The 16,957-nt window shown below is 57.8% G+C and overlaps 1 protein-coding gene across 1 annotated transcript; it reads right to left on the reverse strand.

The window, feature by feature from the left end:
- Nucleotides 1-2,148: 2,148 nt before the first annotated feature.
- On the reverse strand, nucleotides 2,149-14,259 carry ALAS1 (5'-aminolevulinate synthase 1). The gene is made up of 11 exons (XM_081105680.1): nucleotides 14,077-14,259; nucleotides 13,062-13,288; nucleotides 10,232-10,438; nucleotides 9,392-9,541; nucleotides 8,814-9,033; nucleotides 7,463-7,647; nucleotides 6,035-6,214; nucleotides 5,539-5,703; nucleotides 3,830-4,098; nucleotides 3,256-3,418; nucleotides 2,149-2,444 (listed from the first exon to the last, which is right to left on the reverse strand). Exons 1-11 carry the CDS (start codon nucleotides 14,241-14,243, stop codon nucleotides 2,284-2,286), a joined length of 2,094 nt encoding a protein of 697 aa, XP_080961806.1. The 5' UTR covers nucleotides 14,244-14,259; the 3' UTR covers nucleotides 2,149-2,283.
- Between the last annotated feature and the right edge of the window lie 2,698 nt (nucleotides 14,260-16,957).

The raw sequence follows: 16,957 nt of genomic DNA on the forward strand, positions 1-16,957 counted from the left end.
CCTCCAGAACGGTGAGGAATCCGTGTCTGTGTTGGGTCTGTGTTCTGTCACAGCACGTGGGCCGAGGCTGCCCCCTCCATTCACTCGCACACGCTGGCTCAGTGCCTCCTCCGTGCAGTGCCGTGCCGGCCACGGATGAGGGTCCCTGGGTGGTGACTGTGCCTGGAAGGGCGCGTGGGTGGCTGGAGGCCAGGTGAGGGCAGAACCCACGAGGCTTCCGGGGTCCCAGCTGAGGACAGGGGCCGGGTCAGTGTCCTCAGGCCCCTTGTCGTGTGTGAAGAGGCAGCCCCACCATGACCCGGGGTAGGAAACCCGGGCAGAGAAAGTGGCTACCCCCAGTCCGGGAGCCAGAGACCCTCCTGGGGTTTTCGAGCCTCAGGGTGCCCGCCCACCGATGACGCAGAGGAAGAAATGAGGTGGGGGGGCGATGCGGCTGGGACCCCAGATTACCATCAGCTGCGTGAGGAATCGTGTCAGTGAGGGCAGCCGGGACCCAGGACCGTGCTCTGCAGGGAGGGATGTAACGTGATTCATATGCAAAGCTCTCGGGCCCCAGCTGGTTTGGCTCAGTGGATAGAGCGTCGGCCTACAGACCCAAAGGTCCTGGGTTCGATTCCGGTCAAGGGCACGTCCCTCAGTTGCAGGCTCCTCCCCGGCCAGGTCCTGGTCAGGGCTTGTGTAGGAGGCAACCAATCAAAGTGTTTCTCTCACACCGATGTTTCTGTCTTTCCCCGTTCTCTTCCACTCTCTCTAAAAATCAATGGAAAAGTATCCTTGGGTGAGGATTAACAAGAAAACCACCACCACCACCAGAGAAGCTCTCAGGCAGCTCTGTGGGGTCAGGATGATGGCGGCGTGAGCCATGGTAGCCGTGGGGGTGACGGGAAGTGGCCTCGCCCCAGACGTATATGGGAGGTGGAACTGGCTAAGAGCCTCACGTGAGGGACCCACTTCACACAAGGTCAGAGTGACGGGCAGATGACAGAGGGGGGAGGAGCGGCAGACCCAGGTGCCCTCTGACCTGGTGGCCCCAGGTGTTGGACGGCTCGGGGAGACCATGTTGGGGGGCAGGCAGGGTTAAGTGCAGGTAGAGGAGAATAGGAATCAGTGGCCTGGAAGCCCAGGGGAGAGAAAGGCTGAGGACAGCCACCTCCAATACCACTGGGAGAGCCCACAGCAGGCCAACGGACCGGCCACAGCAGCGAGGCGCCGAGGGAGCGGCGCTAGGGGGACAGGGACCAAAGACCAAGGGGGGACCAGCAGAAAAGGGCAGGGCTGCAGCTGGAAGGGACCCATCTTGTCAGGGTGACGTTGGTTGGCATTTAACTTTCGGGTGCGCACTGTGCCTCTGTGAACCCTGGTGCACATTCACCACCCCCAGTCCCGGCTCCTTGTCATCTGGATCCACCCGCTCGTTCTGCCCCCACCCTGGTAACCACTGGGCTGCTGCGTTTCTCCTCTTGTTGCTTTATGTCCCTCAGGTAAGTGGAACCATGTGGTTCTCGTCCTTTCCGTCCGACTTGATTAGCATGAAACTCTCATGACGTGGGGAGTAGCACGCGGCAGTGCCGTGTTTTGTTTTATGGCTGTGTAATAGCCCGCTGTCCGTATGTCCACCTTCACCCACTCACTCCCCAGGTCAGGAGTTTGGTTGCTCTAAGGCAGTGACCAAGTCTGATGCAGGCGACGGGGCTGAGCAGGATGGGGAGCAATTCATGGAGAAGAAAGAGCTGGTCCCAGGAATGTGCAAGCAGCAGTGGGCCCAGGACAGGAGGGAAGGGGTCAGGGTGCGGAGCACAGCGTGGCCTCCAGCCCCCCTTTCCCAGGGAAGTGAGTGGAGGCAGCGGCTGGAAGGGAAAGGGAAGCAGGCGGCTGCGGGGGGGCGCTGCCCCCGGTTAAGATTGGAGATGAGAAACTGCAAGTGAAAGTCACTGCGGCGACTGTCAGCCGTGGGCTGCGGGGCATGAGTCACCGCGCAGTGGCTTTCAGAGGCAGCCGGGCTCGAGCCGACAGGAGGCCCTGCCGTCGGCGCAGGTTTGAAGCCGTTACCAGAGGACGTGTTTTCATACATTTTATAAGTCGCAGCCACACACACCAAACTTCAAGGAAAAGAAAATGACTTTTTGAATCTGCAGCCAAACACAGGAGGACCCAGCACGTAAACAAGAATTTATTTTCAGGACTGTGCCTTCACTATAGATTAAAATTTAATAATTTAGTCCACGCAGACGACACGGGAGACTCTGTGGGAGGGACGGCGGCCGCGGGCTGGGCTCGGGACGCTCAGGCCTGCGCGGAGACCAGCTTGCTCAGGCCGGAGAAGTAGGACCGCTCGCGCTCGCTCATCACCTCGAAGTGCAGCGGCCGCCTGCAGAAGTTGCACTCGGCCGAGGAATGTGGCTTCAGGTCCAGCCCCACGCGCTTCCACGTGGCCAGCAGACACTCTGTGGGCAGACAATGAGGATTAGGAGGGATCTACACCCCAGGGAAGGGAAAGAGCTCCACCCAAAACCCGGACACGGACGCCCACAGCAGCCTTTTCTTAGGGGTCAGAGAGTGGGACCTAAATGCCCATCAACTGACAGGCTACTGTGTCCATCGCCCAAGGGAGACGGCTCCGCTGCGCCTGGAAGGGCCTGAAACACTGAGGAAGCCAGGCCACGGCCCAGTGACTCCAGCACAGGGAGTCCAGACACAGGCAGCGGACGGGGTCACAGAGAAGGGGGGAGTGGCCGCTAGTGGCTGTGGGCTTCTCTCTGGGGTGGTGAACGTTCTGGAATCAGACAGCGGTGACAGCGCACAGTACCCTCCCTGACCCTCAGCTTCCCTTTCCAGTTTGTTACCTGTGGTCAACCATGGCCTGAGAATATCACACGGGAAATCCCAGAAATAAGCAATTCACACGTTTTAAGCTGCACACCCTCTGAGTAGCGTGCTGCAATCCCCACGCTTATCAGAGGGGGTGGGTGTGGGGTAGCCAGGTGTGTAGCTGGCTCTGGGACCACACACCCTCGGGGAGGAGAGCGAGCGAAGCCAGACTCAGGAGCCAGGACAGGCCCCGCCTTTGAGGCCTCTCCCCGCCCGGGACACCACCACCAAGGGGGCAGTGGACCCCCTGGGGGACCAGCAGGCTCCCTCAGAGCTTCCGAAACGACTGCAGCCTCTGAGTGACTCAAACACCCAGTGTCGCTCCGTTTTGGGCTACCTGAGCGTGCTGTGACTCGGTGCGCTCTGCGGGGGGCTGTCCGCACTCACCCAGGAAGTAGTCCATCATCTGGGGGGTGTGGTGCGGGGTGGGTGCGATCCGCAGCAGCTCCTCCCCCCGGGGCACCGTGGGGTAGTTGATGGCTTGCACGTAGATGTTGTGTCTGCTCATGAGCTCGTCACAGACCTTGGTGTTTTTAGCAGCATCTGCCACCTGCGTTGATGACAGGAGGTGAGGTCAGAGCAGATGGACTCCCTCTTAGTGGAGCGTCTAATGAGCCCGCACCGTGGGCACAGGTTCGAGCAGCACGGCCAGCGGGGAGGCAGTGCACTGCCCGACCCCACAGAGACCGGCACCATGAGGGGTGGGTGCTCTCAGTGGTCTCCCCAGGTGGGTGGGGCAGCGTCTACCACGGGTGCCGCCAGCTGGCCCACAGCAGATGTGCACACCTGGGGGTGGAGGCAGCGCGGGGCACGCCCGTGTTCACTACACTACTCCCTGTGACACCAGCAGCGTCACTGAACAGGAAGCCGCATGTCCAAGCTCGCGAGCTCTGGCTCCCGGGGTCAGGGCCAGTGCTCGGAGAAGGCCCACTGCCTGTCGCGGCCCAGCCGCCGCCATTACCCGGACGGGGATGATGTGGCTGGGGCAGTGCACCACGGGCAGCCCGGCGTCCATGAGCATCTGCCGCAGCAGCTTGACGTTGCGCTGGTGCTGGCGGCGCAGCGCCCGCCCCTCGGCGCTCTTGAGGACGCGCACGGACTCCAGGGCCCCGGCCAGCAGCATGGGCGGCAGGGAGGTGGTGAAGATGAAGCCGGCCGCGTAGGAGCGCACGGTGTCGATCAAGGCGCTGGTGCTGGCGATGTACCCGCCCACGCAGCCGAAGGCCTTGCCTGCGAGGAGACGGGAAACACAGGCTGTCAGTCCATTAGGAGCGGCGCTGGGGCCGCGGGCACCTGCTTCCACCTCCTTCATTGGACCTCAGACTGAAGGAGAGGACGTCCACCCACCTCCCAAAGGGAGGAACTGAGGAAACCAGGAAAGGTCCTGCCCACAGTCCGTGCCACCCTGGCGCGTGGTCCCAGGGCCTGAACCCCACAGTGGCACCTGGTCCCAGGGCCCGCACAACACACTGCAGCCTGGCTCGCCGGCTCCCTGCCCTCCCCTGCGCGTGCGCTCTGGAGGTGGGGCAGTGGGGCTGTCACCCAGCGAAGGTGTCATTGTTTTGGTGGGACCCGTATTATTTCCTACTTAAGTAAACACAAAACTGACCATCAGCATTTATTTACCAGATAAACATGAAAACTCAGAACCCGTGGGGGGTGGGAGTGATCTGGGGGCAGCCTCATCTTTCATCCCCTAAGTCCCTTTATGTAACCTGTTCTCAGGTTTCAGGATCCCCAGCTCCACCCGAGCCCTCAGCATTCACTCTGCTCTGTAATTAACATTCTTGCTGGGACCCCCTGCAGGGCTGGCGGCTTAAGCTCTTCTGGGAAATTCCTTCTCTGTCCTTCCCATCTCCTGCCTTCCCATCTCCTGCCACTGAAGAGCTGCGGGTGAGGACGTGAACCAGGGCTTCCTCTGGGAGGGGGCCCTGCTCGCCGGTCGGCCTGCCCAGGGTCTGCCTGGGTCGCCTGGGGTCCTTGCTCCTCCACGACTGCTGCTTGGGCCTCCAAGTGCCTTACTAACTTGAAATCCTCAAATTTATGATTTACATTTCCATCTCTTCAGCGCCTCATCGGCAAAGAGGATGTCCACATAACTGCTTCCACACGGTTCCTTTACCTTCTCCACAGAACCAGAGGGAGGGGCTCTCACTGTCCCACTGCGGACGCTGAGGCGCAGACGGCTAACTGCACCCGGGGTCACACAGCGAGTCCGGCCCCAGGAGACCCTGCCTCTCGAGGAAGGGGAGCTGTGAGGTGGCTGGTCCCCACGTGGCAGGCATGTGGCTCAGAGCTGAGCACCAGGACACCGAACCTCTGGTCCTACAGCCGCTCGGACACCAGCACTGGAATTCTAGTTCTCGGACCCAGGGACAGTCGGAGGCGCACAGTGCAGGTTGCGGACGGGGTGGCGAGAGCCATGGCTGTCTGGATGGGCTCGGACACTTCTGTCGTTCCGGCCGTGACATTTACTTTGATCCTGGAAGCCAGGCCTCCAGCTCCGAGGGGTTCTGCTAGGCTGCGCCAGCCCCTCACTGAGAAAACAAAACCTCACCCCAAAAGTGGCCCAGGCTTCCTACGCTCCCCGCCTGGCCCCGTCAGGCCAGCCAGCCGTGGGCTCGCTGGGACAGTGCTCAGTGCAGATTGCAGGGCGCGCAGAGCACGTACCGAGTGTTCCAGAAATGATGTCCATCTTCGGCATCACTCCGTCCCGGTCGCCAATCCCTCCGCCTTGAGCCCCGTACAGCCCCACCGCGTGGACCTCATCCACGAAGGTGATCGCCCCAAACTCGTGGGCCACGTCACACAGCTCTTCCAGCGGGCACACTGCGCCTGGGGGGACACAGACACGCTGAGGGCTCACGCCTCAGCCTTCTGCCTGGGGACTCAGCCGGGACTAAACGACATGTCCCAGGGATTATCATTAACACTTCCCCGTCTCCAGCTGGACTTGGGTCTTAGAGCCGAGTAAAAGCCAGAGTAGGAACTCTACCTTTACCCAAATCTATCCAATGTCCACCCATCACAAACCCTAGCAGACAGGTCAAAGGAAAGAAATTGCAAAGCCAAAATAAAGACACTTTTAAAGAGTTCAAAAAAAAGAAAACAAGAGTTCAAGCCAGTTCTTCAGTTCAGGTTGCAGACTGGCCGTGCGCAGACTCACCATCCATGGAGTGGACGGTTTCGAACGCCACGATCTTGGGGACCTGGGGGTCGGACCTCTGCAGCAGCTCCCTGAGGTGGCCGACGTCGTTGTGGCGGAAGACGTATTTTGGCACCCGGCTGTTCCGAATCCCTTGGATCATGGAGGCGTGGTTCCCAGAATCAGAGTAAATCTCACAGCCTGACACAGACAAAAAATGTTTATTTATTGCCATCTGCACCGAAGACAAGTTATTTCCTAGACAGTCGGGGACAACCAACTGCACAGAAAACGCTGCTTCCGCCCTGTAGGAGAAAGCCACCTCGAGCCTGTTTCTTCTTGCAAAATTCCTGACTAGGGCTTCTCCTTTGAGAAGGCCCACAGGTGCAGGTCGCCCTGCAGCAGGCGATTAACCTGCTTTTAAATCTGGCTGCCTCGCCGAAGCTGGTTTGGCTCAGTGGATAGAGCGTCGGCCTGCGGACTGAAAGGTCCCAGGTTTGATTCCGGTCAAGGGCATGTACCTGGGTTGCGGGCATATCCCCAGTAGGAGATGTGCAGGAGGCAGCTGATCGATGTTTCTCTCTCATCGATGTTTCTAACTATCTCGCTCCCTTCCTCTCTGTGAAAAATCAATAAAATATATTAAAAAAAAAAAATCTGGCTGCCTCGCTCCAAACTCCGTCAAAAGAGAGCTACAAACAATGAGAATTTCCCACGGGATTTTCGTAGAACACACAGTGCATCTGGAGCAATGAGCTTACGGACAAGCCTTTGCAATCCGACCCTTCGCTGGGGTCACGTTCGGCTGGAACTCAGAATGCGCGCCAACACTCACGCCCAAATCAAGAACAAATGCCCCAGATGCGCCACTCCTCGTAACTGGTGCTGAGCCTCTTTACTGTCAACATTCCTCACACTAAGCCGGCTGCCCGCAGGGGCCACGGTCCAAGACCCCCCCGGAGGAGCCGGAACCACCGGCAGCACTGAGCCACACGGTACTGCTTCTCCTAGACGTACACACCTCCGCTCAAGTTCAATTCACACACTGTGCAATCTCAGGGGCAGAATTCTTTCTTACAGACCTCAGCCACCTCCCCATACAACTTCTTTTCTTAAGAACTTGCCCTCGTCACTTAAGGGAGCCGTTATTAGTAGGTGAGGGAGACCTCAACACAAGCACCACCTGTCATGGCAGCGAGTCTGATGACTGAGACGCCGCTGAGTGACTAGCGGCGGGCAGTGCGTGCAGCGGGAGACCTGGCCAGAGGGATGAGTCAGGGCCCAGGTGGGACGGAGCAGGACTCCGGAGATTGCATCACACAACTCAGAGTTACACCCAGAGGAAAACCTGTGAATCACTTGTTTCTGGAACTTTCCATGTAATAGTTTTGGACTGCAGCTGACCACAGGAAACGGAAACCACAGAAAGCGGGGACCAGGCTCCCCTACCGGGCATCATCTTCGCCAGGGTGAAGAGGGTCGAGTCGTTGGCCACGAAGCAGGAGGAAAACAAGAGGGCCGCGTCCTTCCCGTGGAGGTCGGCCAGTTCCTGCTCCAGGTCCACGTGGAACTTGCTGGTTCCGGAGATGTTCCTCGTGCCCCCGGCACCGGCGCCGTGCTGCTTCAAGGTGTCCCTGCGAGAGCAGGCGGACAGCACATGAGCCCTGCCTGTGAGCGGGACGCGACCGGTCCCCTCCGGGCCTCGGAGACACACCCCTGTTCTGGGAGCCCTCGCTGTGAACCTGGGCCCAGAACTCTACCATCGTCGTCTCTAGATGCGGAGGGAGAAGGTCCCACAGGTGAGGATGCCTCCGGGGGTCACAACTGTCTAACAGTCACCTGAGCACGCGGCATCGGCTGGTTTCTTGGCTGTGCCTCGGCATCAGGCTGCAGAGGGGCCCTGGACGTGGCTCCCTCAGCCTCTGCAGACCAGCCGTGCGACGTCAGGACGGACCGTCACTAACCTCAGAGGGGCTCCCGGCAGCGAGCAGCTCTCCCTGGCCACTGGCCACGGCAGCCCTCCCGAAGGACCGAGATCGACGCCTTTTTTGTTTTGGTTTGGTTTGGTTTTTTTGTTTGTTTTTAATATATTTTATTGATTTTTACAGAGATGAAGGGAGAGGGATAGAGAGTTAGAAACATCGATGAGAGAGAAACATCGATCAGCTGCCTCCCGCACACCCCCTACTGGGGTTGTGCCCACAACCAAGGTACATGCCCTTGACCGGAACCGAACCCAGGACCCTTGAGTCCGCAGGCTGATGCTCTAGCCACTGAACCAAACTGGTCAGGGCCAACGCCTTTTGAATGTCTTTCTGAAGTGGCAGGAAGTGGACACAGGTGGACACCGAACCCATAAACTTGAACTAAGCACACCAAGGGACCCCAACAACTGCCTGCACGTCAGGTTTGAGTCCCCTGTAGCCGTTTAAAGGCTAAGGACAGCCCTAACCGGTTTGGCTCAGTGGATAGAGCGTCGGCCTGCGGACTGCAGGGTCCCGGGTTCGATTCCGGTCAAGGGCATGTACCTTGGTTGCAGGCACATCCCCAGTAGGAAGTGTGCAGGAGGTAGCTGGTCGATGTTTCTCTCTCATCGATGTTTCTCACTCTCTTTCCCTTTCCCGTCCTCTCTGTAAAAATCAATAAAATATATTTAAAAAAATAAATAAATAAAGGCTAAGGACAGTCCTTGGCTGTGGACTTCACTTTCAGCCCCGCCCCCACAGGAGAGCCAGTCCCCATAAATCATCAGCGTCCTACCGAACGCCGCCCGCGGGACCGGACGCCCAGGGCTACTCACATGACCGCCCCGCACACCCGGGGGTGGCGGCTCATGCCCAGGTAGTCGTTGCTGCACCAGACCGACACCTGCTTCTTGCTGACGGAGTCCGAGTAGTCGTCCGCCATGGGGAAGAGCTGTGCCCTCCGGTTCACGGTCTTGAACACACGATAGGTGTGGTCGTTTTTTTTCTCATCAATTTTCTTCTCAAAGAAACGATCGTACTGGAAAGTGGAAACAGCTAAAGACCCAACGAGAGACAGCAAAGCCTGGTGGTTAGGAAGCACACCTGGGCTTGGCTGAAAGACCTGGGTTCCCATCCCGGCTCAGCCACTAAGGGGGGTGCTGCGCAAAGGAGTGATGTGTTCATATGGCCAGTGATGCACGTCCTCGTCTGGAGACTGTGCCTGGCCAGTGCTTGCCCTGCGCCAGTGCGGATGCAGGTGCCGAGAGAAGGCAGGTGCCAGCAGGGCTTGTACTCACTATGGCATCAAGCGGGGACCCGGCTGTAGTCCCCACCTCACGTGCGATTTGGGGTTGAGTGTGATACGGGCTTAAGTTCTAAACTCCCCTGCGTCAGGCAAGAGCGTGAGACTTACACTTTGGCAAGTTATCCTGGAGCAGGTGGGACACCCTTTCCGGCCTTTGCTTTCGCATCATGTCCTGGAAGTTCTTCAGCAAACCACTCGGCTCCCCTCCGTGCGTCTTCATGCTGATCACACTGGGGTTCACCGAGGCCTGGGCGACCTCTGTAACGAAAGCAACAGAGGCAAAGGGGACCCCCACTGAATTCCGAGTCACAATTCCTTCCGACACGTTGTCTCCCACGGCTGGCAAAGCCCATGGTGACCGCACGGGGGGTTTGAAGCTTCGCTCCCCGTCGGCTACTGATTGGCTAGAGTCAGAGCCACCAGCCAGCCGCAGCGAATGTTTGGGCCTCAGCCAAGGCGCTCTAGCTGGCCGACAGGTCTTCCCCAGCCACCACACCCCCAACCCTACTGTTTTCACTGCAGAAAACAATTCCAGCCGAGGGCAGCATTTCTGCTGGGGACGTTTTTCGGGGACCGTGGGTGCTCCATGGGGAAGCCACACTGGGATGAAGGCTGCCACTCACTAACCATCGGCGAGACACACAGCGTGGGAGTCCCAAGACCATCACGTGCTGCAGTGACACTGTTTTTACCTTTCATCCCATCGGACGATGGGGAGACAAAGGGGAGTGGGAACAGCTATGCCTGCAGGGTGTGCTCAGAAACCAGGCAGTTCCTGTAAAAGCTGGACATCCCACCCCGACACAAAGCCCCGTTGCGCAATGCACCCCTCTTTCCATAGCTTCCTCCTGGGCTCTGCAGGGGAAGGTGTTTACACAAATTCTCCCAACGGCAGCTTGTAAATAAACCCGAGAGTCCGAGAGAGCCGTGCGGGGCGCGCGGGGTTACCTGTCCTCACGGCGTGCATCTCCTGCACGTCCTCCTGCAGCTCCAGGCTGGCCTTGCGGAACACGCTGCTGCCCTGCTGGCTCATCTGGGCTGCCAGGAAGGGGCATTTGCTTGCAGCGCCCTGGCTTGGGGCGGGGGCCGGGTGTCCGGGGGGAAGCTGCGTGCCATCTCCAGCCGGCAGCGCCTCGGCCTTGGCAGTTTTGTCCTCTGTGGGGGGGACGGAAAAACTGAAGCCCCAGGCTTGGTTGCACACCTCACAGAAAACCTCCTGTTTCTTTCTCTTACGGCCCCAAACTTGGTACTTACTCTTCCCACCACCATCCACACACAAATCTATAGTCAGCAGGATCTATAGCAGCCGGCTCCGCTGCCTCACAGGAGACAATTCCTCACACACGGTGTGTCCTGGTCTGACTGCCAGGGCTCTCAAGCTGGACTGTTTCTAGTAAATCCACCCCAAATAATTCAGCGTGTTACTTGAGGTCACACTCTCAAAGGTCACTGGAAGTGTTCATACAATTTCTGCTCTACTAATATTTTCTTCAAAAAAGTATTTTTATTTATTGATTTCAGAGAGGAAAGGAGAGGGAGGGAGAGAAAGAAACATCAATGATAAGAGAGAATCATTGATTGGCTGCCTCCTGCGTGCCCCCTACTGGGGATCGAGCCCGCAACCAAGACACATGCCCTGACCAGGAACTGAACCCTGACCTCCTGCCTGGTTCATAGATTGAGGCTCAACCACTGAGCCACGCTGGCCGGGCTTTGCTAATTTTTTCTAAACAGATTCCTGACAAAGAAGCCCACTGTTTCTTGACAGATGCACTGTTGGTTTCCTTCTTAACAACGGAAATCAGGTCATGACAGAGCAAGGCCATCAGGCTACTGCCGGCTAGAGCTCAAGTCACTGCGATGTCACAGGCACACACCCCAGCTACTTTCTCATCACAGCTCACCGACGTCACACAGGGGGCTCCTAGTGACAGCGACTTCCCTCTTCCCTTGAGCAAATCCAATCACCTTTCTTCTAGAAAAGTCTTTCTTCATCATTCTGGAATATCCCTGTGAGTCACAGGCCAGCCTCTTACAACCTGAGTAATGTGTCACAATACACTTTTTATTAAAATCTTCTGCAAAGGGAAGTTTACAAAACTGCTTTGAAATTCACTTCATTCATTACACATAGTCAATGCAGGAAGTCTAGGAAAATGAAAAGAGTTCTATCATTCAAAACATAACCTTTGTAGCCTGGCTGGCGTGGCTCAGCTGGTTAGCGAGTCACTAAAAGGTGCACTAAAAGGTGTAGGCGGCTCGATTCCCAGTCAGGGCACACACCCAGGTTGCAGGTTTGATCCTTGGTCGGGGCATGTGCGGGAGGCAACCAATTGATGTCTCTCTCTCCCTCTCTTTCTCTTTCCCTCCCTCCCTCCCTCCCTTCATCTCTCTGAAGCCAATTTAAGAAATTGATTATTAAAAAAAAGCAAGACATAGCCATTGTAGACATTTGGGTGTAATCTTTTTTTCCCCTATGCACAGGTTTAAAAAATGTTTTTCTCCTTCCGTAGATGCTCGTTTATTCTGCTCTTTTCACTACAAACATCTGCCTAAGCTAGTAGTTTGTGAGCGTCATTTGTGATGGTTCAGGGTAGCCCATCAAGTGGACTAGCCACATAGCACTCGACCGTTCCCCCCTGCTAGGGACACAATGGCACGAGAGGACTCTGACTGCTCAGAGAAAAGGTCAAGAGGAAGAGCAGTCCTGCAAAGGACGGAGTCCTTTCTGCTTAAAGAAAAGACACGCCTCTCCCACAGGTCCCCGCCGAGAACTCCCGACAGAGCCTGGGAGGAAACCAGTCTCTAAGGTTAAGGGGCATCTGAAACTCTCACCCGCTCCTGGCATGGCCGGACCACACCTGAAGCACCTCTCATCTCTTTACAAAAAACAGACATGTTTAAGTTGTGTACAAAAGAAAGATACATGTGTTAAACAATCCTGCTTTAATAAATTCTGTGTGATTCCCCTGGCAGGTGGTTCCTAGAGCACAACATAGGCAGAAAGGAGACCAGCGCTGGCCAGGGACTGGGAGGGGGTAGGGCGGGGAGGGGGAGGCGGAGGGGGAGTTAGTGTTTAATGGGGACAGAGTTTCAGTTTTGCAAGATGGAAAGGGCTCTGGAGATGGTGGTGATTGCACAACAACAGGAATGTACTCAATGCCACGGAACTGGACATTTAAGAATGATTGATGATAAAAAAAAAACTTAAAACCTAAAAATAATCATTATTTTAAAAATAACCTAAAAAAGTATTGAGATGGTATATTTTGTAATGTACATTTTACCACAAAAAAAATAATATTATATAAAAGCAAATTAGGAAAAAAAATAACTTTAAAAGCCAAAAAAAGCTTCCCCTCAATTTTGCTTCGAACCTAAAACAGCTCTAAAAGTAGTCTATAGAAAGAAAGAAAGAAAGAAAAGAAAAGAAAAGAAAAGAAAAGAAAAGAAAAGAAAAGAAAAGAAAAGAAAAGAAAAAAAGAAAAGAAGCAAAAGGGCCAATATTTAATGACAGGACGGCTGGGACAGAACATGCCCACTTTCCACTTCCATGAACAAGGCACTGCCGCCACTGAAACGCCCGAGTCCTGCGACCAGAACCCAAAGTGACCGCTGGCCGCCGCTCCCCCTTTAGAGACGGAGAACCCCAAGCGCCCACCTGGGCGGAGAGGGCGACACTGACGTGAGCTCACCCCTGCGGAGAACTGAGCGCCTCCGCTGGCGTTGACCCCCACCCCACTGTGGCCTGAACCCACTGGTGGCTACGGACACTCACTCTCGGGAGCCGGAGGGGTTTCCTTGACCTGCTGGCAGTGCGCTGCAGACGCCGACAGAGCCCGGGGGGCTGGCCGGGCCCCCACTTCCATCATCATCTTGGGGCAGTTTTGGGCGTAAAACAGCAGAGACTTGCCCGCCTTCTGCAGAAAGGCCTGCGGCACCCGGGACAGGAAGGGGCAGCGGCGGACCACGGTCTCCATGTCGCGTCCGGGAGGTGCACTGATCCTGCGGGGTTGAGTGACACCGACACTTGTTAATAATCAGCGGGCACATACCCCCTCGAGGTCACCGGGTTCCGGTGTCGCCTGTACTTCGCGCCAGGGGACGGGGGTGCTAAGAAGTCCCACTCGACAATGTCCACGAACAGCAGGGATTCGGAGCTCGCTGCGGACGGGCGGCCACCTCCACCCACGTCCCCAAGAGCAGCCCAGGTCCCAGGTCCACCGAGAGGAGCGAACACTGACTCATGCCCAGGGGTGGGACACGGAGTGGGACCCGGGGCCGAGTGGGGAACAGGTTTGGGAGGTCGGCGCTCCCGGAGGATGCGGAGCACACACCCAGGTGCGAGAGCGAGGCCGGGGAGAAGCCACTGTCACCCACCCGGCAGAAAGGGCTCCTCCCGGTCCCCCAACCCGAGGCGGCGCCCAGCGGGGCCCCGAAGCAGGATGTCCCGGGAACTGGGCGCAGCCGATAGGGGGGCGCGCGGCGGGCGAGGCGGGCAGAGGGCAGGCGCCGTCGGCGGGCGCGGGGTCTGGCGCGCGGTGCTGGCCCGGCAGGCGGCGGCCAGAGGTCACCCGGGGTCGGGGGCTCGGGAACAGCGGGGAGGAGAAGGGGATTCCGAGGCGGCCAGCTCCACCGGGAAGGTCGGAAGGCGGTCGCAGAGACCGAAGGTCCGGAGGGAGGTCACGGGCCCGGGGCGGCAGGTGAGCGGCGGTGGGGGAGGGGGTCCCGGCGCCGGGGAGCGAGGCTGGCGCGGGCTGGCGGCCACGCGGGCCCCGATCGCGAACCCTCACCTGCGCCGGTAACTGCGGAGGCGGAGGCGGAGGCGGAGGAGGGGGCGGAAGAGGCGGCGGCGAGAACCGAGCGGACGAGGCCAAAGGAAGCGGTGCCCTTGTCCCCGAGAAGTCGCCGGCCGCGGGCGCCGTCGTCCTAATATACGGCTGGATGGGGCGCCGCGCATGCGCCGTGGCGCCGGCTCCTCCGCGCAGGCGCACTGCGTCGCGCCCGGGAGCCCGCGGCCTACGTGGGACCCGTGGGTCCGGCGGGGGTGCCGGGCTTCCAGGATTGGGGGCGGGGGGCGGGGGAGGAAGGGCTCTGCGGGAGGAGGATGACTTCATCCGGCGCACACACCGCCACCCACCAGCGGTTCTCAACCTGTGGGTCGCGACCCCTTTGGGGGTCAAACAACCTTTTCACAGGGGTCGCCTAAGGCCATCGGCAAACACATGTATAATTACATATTGTTTTTGTGATTAATCACCATGCTTTCATTATGTTCAATTTGTAACAATGAAAATACATCCTGCATGTCAGATATTTACATGACAATTCATAACAGTAGCAAAATTACAGTGACGAAGTAGCAACGAAAATAATTTTATGGTTGGGGGTCACCACAACGTGAGGAACTGTATTAAAGGGTCGCGGCATTAGGAAGGTTGAGAACCACTGCAGCCTACCCGGTGCTGCTTCCCCACTGACCAATCGGGGCTGCAGAATCCCCCAGCGGGGGCCGTGCAAGGGCAGAGTGGGGGGGGGGGGACAAGGGTCACTGGGGTTGTAAATCGGACAACTTGGACAGAGGAGGGAGGGGAAACGTGGGGTTCAGGGCCAGAGTCTGGAGCAGCATCCACCCCACCCAGCTCGCTTTCAAGATTGACGGAGGGCTTCCTGGAGGAGGCGGGGCTGGATTGCTCCAGGATGGAGTGGTCCTTGGGGTGATGTGCAGGGGACCGGATGCGGGGCCTCGCAGAGGGAGGAGCAGAAGCGGAAGGAGGCCCAGCTGTGGCACTTTCTAGTCCGAGATGAAGGGACTTAACCTGATACGCAGAAGGAACAGAGCTGGATGGAACCTGCACACTCCTCAACCCTGAGACCTGGGGTGGGGGCGCGGGGTCGGGGTGGAAGCACAGGGCCTGACACATAATTAGGGTTTGACACATATTAGTGATTTTTATTTTTCACTGTGGGCTGTCCAAAGTCCCTTGCTGGCTACCCTGGGCACCGGCTGGGTGGCTCGGACTCCAGCCCAAAGTTGGCTGTGCCTCTTTGGAGTGTCCCGCAGGCCACACCTGCAGGGTAGAGCTTGGCAAGCCTCTCTCAGGAATGCCAGTCTAGCCACCTTGCTCCACACCCTTCCCAGCTTCACTGAGGCTGCGTTGGTCTGGGCCTGCGCCAGGCTCAGAGGGGCTCTCCTCCACGCTCCGGAAAAGGACTCTCCAGCTTACTCAGCGCTCAGTGGGGCATTAACGAGAGGGTTAGAGCCCAGCGTGACAGTGGCCAAGCTGTGACCAGGCACTCATTCCCGCTCCCTGAGTCGCAGCGAAGGCCCCGGGGCCCGAGTGACACTGGGACCAGTGCAGGGGCCCAGGATGAAGGCTTTGGCCTGGGAGTTCAAGGCCCCGCTCTGACCCATCCTGCTGTGGGGCCCTGGGCAGTGCCCATCCGCTGGAGCGAGTCAAGGAAAAAGGTCAGCATTTGGACTCAGGCCCAGCCGGTGTGGCTCAGTGGTTGAGCGTCAACCTATGGACAGGGAGTCAGGGTTCAATTCCCAGTCAGGGCACATACAGGAGTTGTAAACTCGATTCCCAGTATGGGGTGTGCAGGAGGCAGCCCATCAGTGATTCTCTCTCATCACTGATGTTTCTCTTTCTCCCTCTCCCTTGCTCTCTGAGGTCAATAAAAATATATTTTTAAAAAAACACACACATTTGGACTCAGATCCAAGTACAGCTAGAAGTGAATGCAGGATAAAGATGGTGTTGAATGCTTTGCCCACCTCTGGGCCTCACTTTCCTCATCTGGGCTGTGGGATCATAACCCCTCTTCTGAGAGATCGGTCCCTGTTCTGAGAGATCGGAGGCAACGCTGAGCAGAGAGAGCTGGGGGGGTGGGGAGAGGGGGCTGGACCCGGCTCTGGCTCTGGCTCGGCCTCGGGCCGCCACCACCCCTCTCAGCTCGGTTTCCTCGTTGTCAAGCTCTCCCAGCCCTGGCACTTGTGGTTGGCAGGAGGGTCAGGTGAAGTCATGGATTTCACAGGCTTATTGTTTACACCAACAGGTCTCCAGGCCTCTGGGAGTTTCCTGTTTGATGGAGAGAAAGGTTGGGAAACAAAGAACTAGGATGTTGGAAACAAGTCCAGATGGAGGAGGAGGCTATTTCTTCAGTGACTCTAAAGGAGGGGCATCCCGGCTGCCAGGAAGTTTCCAGAGGGGTGTGCTGCCCGGAAGGGGGGCTGCAGGGTTGGGGAGCGGGTGGGTGAGGCCCGGAGTGGGAAAGGCCCCGGCGTCCCTTCCCTGTCCCGGGGGCGGTGTGACTCAGCCCCACAGCTGGCTGCAGGCGCCTTGGGGCCCGGAGGTCAGCCTAGGAGGTCCTGAAAGAGCCACAGAGCTTCCCCCCTCCCCAGGGCACGGGTGGACATGCCCACTCACGGGCCACACCCCTTCGGTTCTGACCCAGGAATCTGCGTTTTTGGTTTTTGGTGGTTTTTTAAAAATAATTTTTTTATTTTCAGAGAGGAAGGGAGAGGGAGAGAGAGATAGAAGCATCAATAATGAGAGAGAATCATTGATCGGCTGCCTCCTGCACGCCCCCCCACTGGGGGTGGAGCCCACAACCCAGGCCTGTGCCCTGACCGGGAATTGAACCGTGACCTCCTGATTCATAGGTTGATGC

Source organism: Myotis nattereri, assembly GCF_964212035.1.
Source record: "Myotis nattereri genome assembly, chromosome: 14".
Taxonomy (NCBI): Eukaryota; Metazoa; Chordata; class Mammalia; order Chiroptera; family Vespertilionidae; genus Myotis; species Myotis nattereri.